Raw genomic sequence first — 12,453 nt, forward strand, 5'->3', positions numbered from 1 at the left:
GAAAATGAAATGACAAACTCTGGGATAGTTAAGTGAAAAGGAATGATGACCACCGTGGACCCCAGACTCAGCAGCTGCTGTGAACCCTGACGTCTTGCCTTGGAACCTATGTCAAGTCACACCCTGAGAGAGGTACATGTTTTTATGATCTGATTTTAGCAAAATGTCAAAAATCTTTAATACGAATGTGGGAAATGTGAGTTGTTTTTTGATTCAGAAAGAAAGAGACTACATCTGGGTAGCTGAAATAGAATAAACATGGCTTATGTCTCTGCAGCCACAGTTTGCAAAAATTCCAGATGTGTGTGTATGTCTTTATGCACAGAAATATTTTTTGAACTTTTTAAGACTAAAGAATGTTTTACTACCTGCCCATAAAAATCTAAAACCCAGACCCTTTCTCTACACTGTAATAATGCGATTTTCTTGCCTTGTCCAGTGATACCGAATTATTTTCTGCACTGATGTAAAATATTTTCATACAGTAAAGATATGGATGAGTAAACAACCAAAATTTCCAGGATACTTCTTCAACTGAGCAATTTTGAGGTTCATGAGCCCTCCTTAGGAAGAAAATCCTCATAATATACTGCAACTTAAATTCCTAACAAATCAGTCTTTACTTTTCCACAGCCTGCATGTAGCTCATTGATCTAAATATTTCACGAAAGCTCTTAGAAGTTAATTTACCATTATAAAAGTGGTGGATTCCATCTTTTAGAGAACTTTCTCCTCTTCTCCTTCTTCTGTGTTTATGTCCGTGTCACTATGTTTTAACTCCCGAGGAAGATCTGTCCTGCTGCTGCCTCTTCAATGTCCCCCACACGTCCTTCTCCTTCCTCCATCTCCAGCACCTTCTAATCTTCTACTCTTCACAGGCCCACTGAAGTGGAGGCTTGCCTTCCTCCATATCATTCATTTTTCTCAGTTCTGGGCCTCTCTCTCTCTTCTAGGGCAACAAGCCAATGTACACTGGAGAAAAGTCACCCAGTTAAGCAGTATTTCCATTTTCATTCATGAAGATAAGTCCATGAGTCACATTTTTAAAGAGCCAACTTAAGGGCTTCCCAAGTGGTACAGTGGATAGGACTCCACCTGCCAATGCAGGGGGACATGGATTCCACCCCTAGTCCAGGAAGATTCCACCTGCCACAGAGCAACTAAGCCCATGTCCCACAGCTACTGAAAGCTGCATGCTCCAGGACCCGTGAGCTGCAACTCATGAGCCCAAGTGCTATAGCTACTGAAGCCCGAGTGCCTGGAGCCCGTGCTCCACAAGAGAAGCCACTGCAACGAAGAGTCCATCCACCATGAACAGAGAGTAGCCCCTGCTTGATGCAACTGGAGAAAAGCCTGTGTGGCAACAAATTATGAGCTATAATTAATTAATTATAATCATATAAATTATTTATAGTCATAATTCATTAACTAATAATAAAAACAATCAACTTAAAAATCCAACTTTCTATCACCTTGTTCAGACTATTCATCTCCCTTTTCTCCTCCCCTAAATGCCTCTAATTTGTGTATCTGCCTTCCTCATCCTGAAGCATCCATCTTTATTCCAAAATACGCTGCCTTAAGTTCCTATGTTCCTACCTCCTAGACGTTTAGAAAATGTGTTCTCTCTTCTTCTCTTGTTTCTGCAAAGCCAGAATAACATGGAATGTTCCCCCCATCCTCCCTTCCCCTTCCACTCTCTCGGCATCATACTAACCCAGGATTCGTTCAAGGACTGGATTAAACCCCAAAGCTCCTGACCAGTTTTTGTTCAAAATGTCAGACCCAGTCCATGTGTGTTTGCTTTTGCTTTTTCTCTCCTCCACAGATAATTAAAATGTATGTCAATGAATAAACTCAAATGAGCCAAGAGAACACCAAGGAAACGCCAGGGAGTTCTTTGTGTAGGACAGACTCTGGCATTTGTGGGATCCCCAACTCTCCCCAAAAGGAAGCCTGCCAGTCAGCGAGCCCTGAGAGGGAGACGCCGCTGTGGGGGAGGCCTGGACTCAGCCGTCAGCAAACCGCACAGCATCCTGGAATGCTGGCCTCTAGCCCTTCATCCCAGATACAAACAGGCTACCAAGCATGACCTCCCAGGAGAAGAAACCTGGAGCACGAAGGAGACAGATGGAGACACAGACATGAAACAAGCAGTCCTGGAACAAACAGAAATGGCTCGGGAACAAAAAGAACTTAAAAAAAAAAATTCTAATTGGTATTCTCGAAAAGGTTGAGAAGAGACGGTAACCAAAAAATAGGACTGCATGAAAAGATAATAAACAAAGAACAGAAATGACATTCGCAAACAAAGTAATGTGATGATCAAATAGAAACTTCAGTGGAAAGGATAAAAGATAAAGCTTAAACAGATCATATGAGAAAAAGGATAACAGACAGAGAGCAGTGGCCTTGTAGGTCCATTATCAGACCACTGGACATTTTCAGAAAGAAAATACAAATGGAAATCAGAGGTGAATAGTTATTGAGAGAACAGAGATGCCTGTTGCATCTGTCTGTGTTCTCTGCCTGCAGCATCTCGCCCATGTTCTTTGTAGCACTGTCTTTGAAGGCCAGTGGGAGCCATGGGGTTGCTAGCCTTCATAGAATTTTCATAGTGTTTAAGGGACATGCTCTCCCCCCCCCCGAAATTAAAAAATCAGTTACCTGAAGTTGTCTTGGGTAAGTTCATTTTACTTGTCTTCCTCTAAAATCTTCTAATGATCAAAAACACCCCCCAGCCCAGCACAACCAGCATGCCCCCACATTTATCATCACTGCAACCCTGGACATGACTCCTGCTGCCATAAAAATGACCCTAGCTGTGACCTGCACACACCAGACCTCCTGACACGTGAGTCTGGGAAGGCAAGCAAACACAAACTTTTCACTATCTCTTTAAAAAAAGTAAGTACTTAGACAACTGAATAGTTTAAAGAAGATTTCAGAAGAGACGCTTAACATTCCTTATAGCAGTCAGATGCACTCACTGGTGTTCTCATTTCAACACATTTTCATTTAATTCATTATATATATATATATATATGTCCCACAGGGCAATCCATGATTGTTTGGCAAAACCAGCTGCGGTTACATTGTACTTTAGGAGAGTCACATTACTGTATTTCTTTGCCGTCTTCTGCGCAATTAGTCTAGATTAGGAGTTGTAACACATATACATAGAATTCCACATATGCTCCTCTTTGAGCATAAAGAAGGAAAAAGAATTGTTAACTTAATTTCTGAAATAGTGTTGATTGTAATAGGACTCTTTCCCCCCATTTTTTTTTTCCTGGTCTCCTTTGCTGAAAGCTGTCAAGACAGCTGAGTAGCCCTGGTCCTTACTAATGTCAAGCCGAAAGTGTAGGAGAGTTCTACGTGGGCCAGTGGTTTACTGGCCTTAAGACAGCTGGTCTTTGGATGACACTTGCTAACAGCATTAAACAGCATTGGCTGAAAGTGTGTATGAGGGAGCCTTCTGATATAACCGTCATTAGTCATTCGCAGTTTTAGGACCGGCAGCTTATAATGGTATCCTGTTGTTATCTAAATATTACACCAGTCCTATCAATAGGACTTACACATGGCTTCAAAAAAATTCAGATTTTTAAGTGCTTATTTAGAAATATGACAAACTGACTTATTCTCATGAATTAGAACACAAATCCTACTTAAATGTAGATGTGGTTAAGACCATAATAAGATACTACTATCCACTTCTTATAGCGACTAAAAAAGAATAAAACAAAGCTAACTGGCCACTCCAAGTGCCGGCTGACAAGGACACTGGAATTCTCGTGTAATCTTCCAGGGATGCACATCAGGAAAGACACACTGGAAAACAGCTCAGCAGTTTCTTAAAAAGTCGAACACGCTATATGACCCAGCAAGTCTATATTTACCCAAGTGAGATGAAAAATTATGTCCAAACAAAAAGCCTGTAAATGGAATGTTTATAACAGCCATGTTATTCATGTTGGCTTCAAACAGGAAACCATCCGAATGTCCATTAGCTGGTGACTAGACAAAGTAAGGCCCTTCCTTACAATGGACTACCATCCAGCATGAAGAGAATGAACAGGCACACAGCGCAACGCGGATGCCCCGCAAATCCGTTACGCTGAGTGACCGGAGCCAGACCCCAGAGGCTGTACACACTGCGTGCTCCGCTGCCTCAGTCGTGTCCGACTCTGTGCGACCCCATGGACTGTAGCCTGCCAGGCTCCTCTGTCCATGGGATTTCTGAGGCAAGAATACTGGAGTGGGTTGCCGTTGCCTTCTCCAGGGGATCTTCCTGAGCCAGGGATCGAACCTGGGGATCGACGCAGGGATCGAGCATCTCTTACATCAACCTGTATTGGCAGGTGGTTTCTTTCCCACTAGGGCCACCTGGGAAGTGTATACTATGACTCCACTTACATGACGTCCTTGAAAAGGCAGAACCACGCGGGCAGAAAACAAGTCAGCGGTTACGAGGAGTGGGGTGGACTAAAAAAGGGCATAAAGGAATTTGGCGGCGGTGGTGGTGATAGAATTGTTTTATATACTGATTGCGGCAATGACTCACAGAACCCTCAAAGAAGTCTTTTTCATTGTGCATAAATTTTCAGTGTGGTAACCTGAAGATACATAGGAATTTCAAATATGGATATGCTTCCCTTGGATACCTAAAGATCCAAACAAAAGCCCACGACCTCACTCTCCCCACGGCAGAGACAGGTTAACTCTGTCACCAGCTTCAGATCAGGTAAAGGCTATCGTGTTACCATGGATACCAGCTGTTACTTCATTCTGTGTAAAACCTCTAATGTGAAACTGTGATTCACATGCAGGGCAGCGGGGAGACTGAAAAACACCCAGACAAATTCACTCAAGGCTTTTTTCACTTTTCCGAACCCCGCCCATAATATTTCCTGTATGAACTCATGAGAAACCAAGTGAAGTCAGTGGACATATCCTTCAGGCATGAAAAGAAGAAAGGTTAGAAACTTTCTGGGCAAACTTGAAGGCAACTCTAAAAAACTGTATGCTAGTCCTAAGGCTATTAAGACTGTTTATATTGCTTCGTTTATTGCAGAATAACTTTCCCTAGATGGACTGCTAAAACAGTGACAAGGGAGAGACCAATGCCCTCCTCTATCTGCTGACTTGCCTGGGACATGATGACTTTCTGATTTATAAAGCAGACAGCAGGCAGATTGAGGTTGGGTTTCAAAGTTAGGAGAATTCTTTAGAGGGGCTCAAATCGACAGGTTGTGGGAATTCATTCAAAGTGGGTAAGGTAGGAAGATGACTCTTAAGAAACACATATATTTAGAAACTCTATTAAAGATGTGTTCCACAATAATCACCATGGGTCCACCTAAGGGCCAGTGACAATGAAAAGTGTACCTGCTGCCACTGACCTAGTGCGTCTCATGTGCTAAGGAGGTGCTACGCGGACCTCTGGGGCATCGGTTCTCCCCACACCCTGCCCTGCTCTTTTCAAGATCCGAGTTCCCCAGAGGCATTAGGCTAGTTCTTGCCTCTGTACCTCTGTCCCTTCACTCCTCCATTCAACAAATATATTTTGACATTTCCTCTATGTGTGCTGTTGATGGAATTGTGCCCCCCTCCAAATTCAGAGTCACGTACAGATGTGAGAGCTGGACAATAAAGAAAGAAGAGTGCTGAAAACCGATGGTTTCAAACTGCGGTGCTGAAGGCGACTCTTGAGAGTCCCTCAGAAAGCAAAGAGATCAAATCAGTCAACCTTAAAGGAAATCAACCCTGAATACTCTTTGGAAGGACTGTCGCCAAAGCTGAAGCTCCAATACTTTGGCCGCCTGATGTGAAGAGCTGACTCACTGGGAAAGACCCTGACGCTGGGAAAGACTGGAGGCAGAAGAAGAAGAGGGTGGCAGAGGATGAGATGGTTGGATGGCATCACCAAGTTAATGGACATGAACTTGAGTAAACTCTGGGAGACGGTGAGGGACAGGGAAGCCTGGTGTGCTGCAGCCCAGTGAGTTGGACGAGACTTGGCTACTGAACAACCACCACCACCAAATCTATATGGCGACGTCCCAAACACCTGTACTTCAGAATGCAAGCCTATGGATGCAAACAGAATCCGTGCAGATGCCGTGAGTTAAGACAAAGCCATATTTGAATAGTCTGGGCCCCTGAACCCCATACAAATTGTGACCCAGGCACACATGCAAGGAGATGGTCATGTGACGACGAAGGCAGGGAGCGGGGTGATGTGTCTACAAGCCGAGGAAGGACAAAGCTTGCCAGCAAACCCACAGAAGCCAGGGGAGAGAAGGGAGCAGACACTCCCTTGGGTCCCACAGGGAACCAACTTTGCCAGCAACCTGATCTTGCACTTCGAGGTCTAGAACTGTGACCATAACTTTCTGTGATTTAGACCAAACCAGAAGAAACCAAAACAGACCTCCAAACTCCCCTGCCCCCAAAACAACACAAACATAGGAAAGGATGCTTTCTAAGGACAAGGAGATTCTGCAAACATGTAAGAGGCTGCAAGAAGAGAACTGCACCTTTAAGGGGCTGGAGCTCAGTGAGGATGCCCAGCGCTGTGGACCAGTGTGGACCAGGGCATTCTTCCTCCTGATGGGCCAGCCCACCCTGCTTCCTGACTTCTTTCACATTTGAACCTTCAGCTGCCTTCAAGGTTTCGATCCACTTTTCAAGCAAGCAACCAGGGTCACCTTTCTTGGAGGAAAAGAGGGCCCCGTTGCAGGAGATATGAGACAGTAGCTTGTTGGCTAGCGTCATGGTCCTCGGAGAAACAGCCAGACGCTCCTCTTGGCAAAGGCACCGCACACCCCCGATAGGACAGATGGACAACCCCAGGAGCCCCGTGTGGCAGCTGTTACACCGATTTTCAAGTGCGGGGGCCCGAGCCCCGCCTGTAATAACATTTTCCTGGCTGGCTCTGACCTCTGAATCTCACTGATTCGTCTAACACACACTGTGAACATCAGTGAGTCAGGACTTAAAGCCAAGACGGCAGAATTGCTTTTAAATGGCAGGAGATGCTTAAGACAGGATTTCTGTCACTTGGTCATTAACTTGTTTACATCCCGATCCGCGCTTCCTTCTCACGTCCCTTCCTCTCAATTATTTTTTCCCTCTCTTGATATCACAACCTATTTTTGGCGAAGGTTTCAGTGGCAGTACACTTCTGTAGACAATTCAGGCTCCTGCTCTTAGACAGCAGTCAATATAGATGGGGGAGTTTGAAAAAATATCCTACTCACTATATCATTTTCCATCAGCCTGCTTGTATTCCCCCATTTAACGAAAAACAATCTTTCCTCCTCTCCCCCAGAAAGGAGAGGTTAAATTGATATATTCAGAGGAGTAACACAAATACCCTTGTGTGATAATAATTTCGGCTATATTATTCTCAGATAACTCAAAGGCCCAAACCCCTTAAGTATGTCACATATCAATCGATGCTTTCAGATATAAATTTAGATATGACTCTTTGATTTGACCGTCTGCAGCCCATGCCTGGGTTGTCCCAGCCCTTGAGCGCTCATTCCCCGTAGTCCATGTTCCTTCTTCCTACAGAGCCCATCACTTCTGCTTCTTTCTAACACTAGCTGGAAATACTCAGATTTAATTTGAACGTGCCAGACTGAAGCCCGTGGCTCTTTAACAAAAAGCAGAGACGCTGGCCTCTATCTGAAGCTGCCCGTTGCCCTGAATTCCAGTCCTTCATCCCTCCCAACAGCAAACATTTCTGAAATACAGAGTGTTTTCATAGAACCAGTCTACATCTTAAGTATCACCCGGGAGAAGTGGAAATAAAAGTGTACGTGTTCATCGATCTCGAAAACAAACTCGCCATGCTTTTATAAAAATCAGCCTGCTTGCTTGTCAGTGGAGACGTTCTAAGATTACAGAATGCTGGTGTCGTGATGGGCACAGATTTTCTAACCATTTGCCAGGGGGCTACACTTCACATGTGGAGTTTTCAATCCCTTCGATTCTCTTCCTTTGTTTCCCACCTCGAGGGTGTAGTTATTGATACCGCAACCTACTTCTTTGTGTGGCTTCTCCCCAGACCCTCTCCTCCCACAAAACTTCATCAGGACTTTGCTGATCCCACCACTCAGCTCTTCTGTTGTCCCTTCTTCTCCTCCAGCTCCCCGCCCCGCCCGCCCCGAGCACGCGTGCCCTCGGCCTCCGAGCAGCGGCGCGGTACCTGCTGCATGCCGTGCATGGTCTGCTGCAGGAACTGCACCTGCTGGTCCTTCGTCAGGCTCTCCTCCGTCCGGAACAGCTGCTCCTTCTCCTGCTTCAGCAGCTCCACCTCGTTCCTGTAGGCATCCAGCTGCCACCGGAGGCTGTCGTTCTCCTCTTTAAGCGCATAGGCCTGAGCGGCCAGGGCTGCGGGGCAGACAGAACGAGTCCAAGTGAGTGACCGTCTCGCTGAGATGGAGCGCCTTTGGTGTTAAAGGGAGCCTCGCACCCCAATTTTTTAATTTTTTAATTTTTTGTTGCTGTTGTTGATGTGGACCATTTTATTTTTTGTTTGATGTGGACCATTTTAAAAGTCTTTATTGAATTGGTTACAGTATTGCTTCTGTCTTACGCTTTGGTTTTTTGGTGCGAGGCATGTGGGATCTAAGCTCCCCCACCAGGGATCGAACCCACACCTCTGGCACTGGAAAGCAAGGTCTTACTTAGCCACTGGATGGCCAGGGAAGCCCCCCTTCACTGATTCTTCACATTTGCACCAAACTGAAATGCCCCACCCCGGGGTGCTGCTTGCTTTTACAGCTCACTTCTTTGGGAATGTGTTAGCAGTTCCGTCTGTCCCGTCTTACGGGTGCTTGTGGGTACAGGATGAATCGTTTCTGAATTCTTGTGTCCTGACCTCTGCCCTGGCCCTAGGCTCCCTCTCAGACACTGATCTGTGTTGGTGGTGATGAGCGCACTCAGAACTCCAGGCAAACACTCTATCTATCTTGTGACTGCCCTCTCCCTTTCGGCAGCATGGCTTCGCTCTCTGGAGGGCCACTTTCTTTCACATCGTTCGTGGTCCACCAGGTGGAAGCATGCAGCCACAGCAGCCCAGGGGAGAGGGGGGATCGATCCGTTCCTTCCCGCTGAACTGCCGGGACAGACTGCACAAGTCTGCTAGTTCCTTCTAACTGCTCTCGGGACGGAGGCCTGCTTCCATCTGTTTCACCAGCAGTTTCCTACCCTACTCCTTCCTGAAACCTGACCCTCTCTAAGTGGAGGTTCAGAGCTCACCCACCTCCCCACCTGACTGAGAAACCAGGACAGGGAATTCAGGGCCTTACACCTCTCACGGCTCCAAAAGTAACTGAAGTGGAGTCCGGAGGAGTGAACGGTACCAAGGAAGACTGCGGGTGGGGATTCCCTTCTGGGTGGGGATTCCCTTCTGGGTGGGGATTCCCTTCCGTCGTTTCTAGCTGACGACTTGGTGGTCTCCCCAGCAGTCACAATAGCTCTCTGAGCTCTCACCAGACAATAGACACTGGACCACACACTCACTCACTCCATCTCCCCCACCAGCTTCTGACGCGGGTGCTGTTCTTACTGCTCCGCTTTACAGATGAGAAAAATGAGGTACTTGGATGTTAGAGAACTTGTCTGATTTCACAGAGAAAGCATCATCAACAGCCTTCAAACCCAGGTCGGGCTCCAGAGTCTCTGCTCCCAGTCACCGGCCTATTCGGCCAGCCCAATAGGTTTAGTTCTGAACAGATTATTTTAAAAGAATCTCCAATTCTCTCTGCTTTTTTTAAACCAGTCTCCCATATTTTCTCTGCCTCCTTCAGAAAGTCCATTCGCTACTTTTGTAAGCAAGATAAACCGGAAGATATTTCAAAAGTCTGTTATAAGAAGCTTCTTTAAAGATGTGACTTCTGGTTTGTAAGAACATGGTGTGGAGCCTCTCTCCAGCAGGTTCTTGGCCCAGGATCATTTCCACTCCACCCTCCAGCAATAATCCCCCAATTCCAGAGCCAGATCAAGGTCAGCTTCTCAGGTCACAGTTCCACCATGAACAGGTGACAGATGTGTACAGAGGTGCTCTGAAAACCCACTGAGTTCTCTCCTCAAATAACCCCCATCAAATTACATCAATAGTACTGTAATAGTTGAGTGTTTCATTGTATTCTACTTTGTAAAACTGATGATGTATAGTACACACTGAAATACTAACCAAATAGAACATGCAATTAACCAGAAAATTCCCTACCTCAAACCATCAGGGACCAACCAGTCAACGAACATTCAGCCTGTCTGGGCCCCTTGGATCACAAAACAAGGAGACAGAGTATGTCTCTCCTCTCAAAGAGCTTGAGATACAACAGAAACCTACAAGTTTGAAAGGAACATACTCAGAGGAAGAGAGAAGAGGCTAATACCTGAAATGTGTGTGCTATGTGCTAAGTCGCTCAGTTGTGTCTGACTCTTTGCGACCCTATGGACTGTAACCCACCAGACTCCTCTGTCCATGGGGATTCTCCAGGCAAGAATACTGGAGTGGGTTGCCATGTCCTCCTCCAGGGGATCTTCCCAAGCTAGGAATTGAACCCATGTCTCTTACATCTCCTGTATCGGCAGGTGGGTTCCATACCACTAGGACCACCTGGGAAGCCTGTAATAGGCACTCAAAAAATGTTGGCTGGATAAATAAAAGCGATCAACTTAGTGTCAGGGTTTATGGCAGGGGAATACATCCTACAGGAATTCAGAGGAGAGAAAGGAAAAGGCAGACGGGAATAATAAAGGAGGGCTTTGAAGGCTGAAAGCCCACGAACTGGTGAAGGGCAGTTCAGTCAGGAACAAGAGCTGAAGCAAAACCCAGAGATGGGAATGAAAGGCAGACTATTTGGGGCAGGAAGCAGGGAAGCTTGATCAAAAGTGCAAGAGTCCGTCTGGAAGCAGTGAGAGAAAGGTGAGCCGTACTGCATGATGAGGGGGGATGGAAGCCAGCTGGACCTCTGGGCCAATGGGGCGGCCAGTTGAGCACTGCTGAAGGTGCCTGGCAGTGGAAGATGTGACGAAATCGGTGATTTAGGAAGATTGGTTTGGCAATGGTGCGTGGAATGAACTGGAGGCTGAAGAGGATGAGTAAAGGAAATTTTTATTTGCTGTATGTGTATGTGCAAAACCTGAGAACTGCCAGTTTTACAGTTTTCAGGGACTGACTCATAAATCAGAAATGACCCAGGGTCTACCTTGGAGTATGGGCTGAGTGTGTGCACGAGTGCTAAGTGGCTTCAGTCGTGTCTGACTCTGCAACGCTATGGACTGTGGCCTGTCAGGCTCCTCTGTCCATGGGACTCTCTAGGCAAGAATACTGGAGCGGGTTGCCATGTCCCAATTCAGGGATCGAACCTGTGATTCCTGCATTGCAGGCAGATTCTTTACTACTGGGCCACCAGGGAAGCCCAGAGTACGAGTTAATTGTTTTCTATACATGGTAGGGCCCAACGTCAGATCCTGCCCACATCCTGAGGTGCCGACTCCTGGCAACTCAGTTTACCAACCCCTAAGGAAATGGTTACCAGGCATCATTTAAGAGAGGGATGTTGTAATAGGGCAAAATTATAGAAGATGCAAATGACAGAAAAAGTGTTGGTGCTACAGAAGCACGTTACTACATTTAGTAGCATTCAAAGACACTTAAGTCATTTCCTTAGGAAGCTCTATTTGGCCCCTTCTCAATTCAGAGTGGCATTTTTATTATCATAACTGATAGCAGGTGTTTGTGAAGAAATCGATTAGTATGCAGAGATGGAAATTACATTTTCCAAATGAATTGCCGAGTCTGCAAGATATGCTGAAATCTGGGTAGCAAAATGCAAGCAGCTATAAAGCATGTGCCAGCAACATTATTTAAATAAATTGTCTGAACATAAATACATAGAGGGAAGTGCACCATCCATTATTTTAGGACTTCTCTTAGAATGGCACAGCTGACAGCTCTTACTCTTGGCTTGAGCTGAGTGACCACTGCTCCTGCCAAGTAGGATACGACGTCGTTTGCATTTCTGGAATAAGCATGTGATATCATCATATTAAAAAAGACGAAAAAAATCCAGCAGGTGTTAACTCTATCCACTCTCATCCCCTGTCCCCTCCCCCCCCAAATCAATACCATAGCCAGGTCCATCAACGTTTATATAATTGGGGCATATAACTGATTTACATTCCTTATTAAGTGATTTCAAGCCTGATATCTGCAAAAAAATCTTGGTTTCTCATGTGGCCGCAAAGTGGTTATTTTCTAAAGGGTGAGAAATTGTCTATTGACTCCACTTAACTTTTGGCCACCTGTTTGTAAACATTTTTTAGCAGCATGCTGCATGGATCTGCCCCTCAGATGAGGCTTCCTGGAAGAAGTTAGATTATGCTTCTTGGATCAGAGCTCTAAACGAAACAAAAAATCCTAATCAT

The 12,453-nt window shown here is 45.7% G+C and overlaps 1 protein-coding gene across 4 annotated transcripts in view; it reads right to left on the reverse strand.

Moving 5' to 3' along the window:
• Window positions 1–12,453, reverse strand: part of ENOX1 (ecto-NOX disulfide-thiol exchanger 1) — a 281,652-nt gene that overhangs the window by 97,258 nt on the left and 171,941 nt on the right. For all 4 annotated transcript variants that reach the window (XM_065902210.1, XM_065902209.1, XM_065902212.1 and 1 more), the window contains exon 10: window positions 8,219–8,403. In XM_065902210.1, coding sequence (XP_065758282.1) covers window positions 8,219–8,403 — 185 coding nt within the window. The remainder of the gene's footprint in view (window positions 1–8,218; window positions 8,404–12,453) is intronic.

Source organism: Muntiacus reevesi, chromosome 11, assembly GCF_963930625.1.
Source record: "Muntiacus reevesi chromosome 11, mMunRee1.1, whole genome shotgun sequence".
Taxonomy (NCBI): Eukaryota; Metazoa; Chordata; class Mammalia; order Artiodactyla; family Cervidae; genus Muntiacus; species Muntiacus reevesi.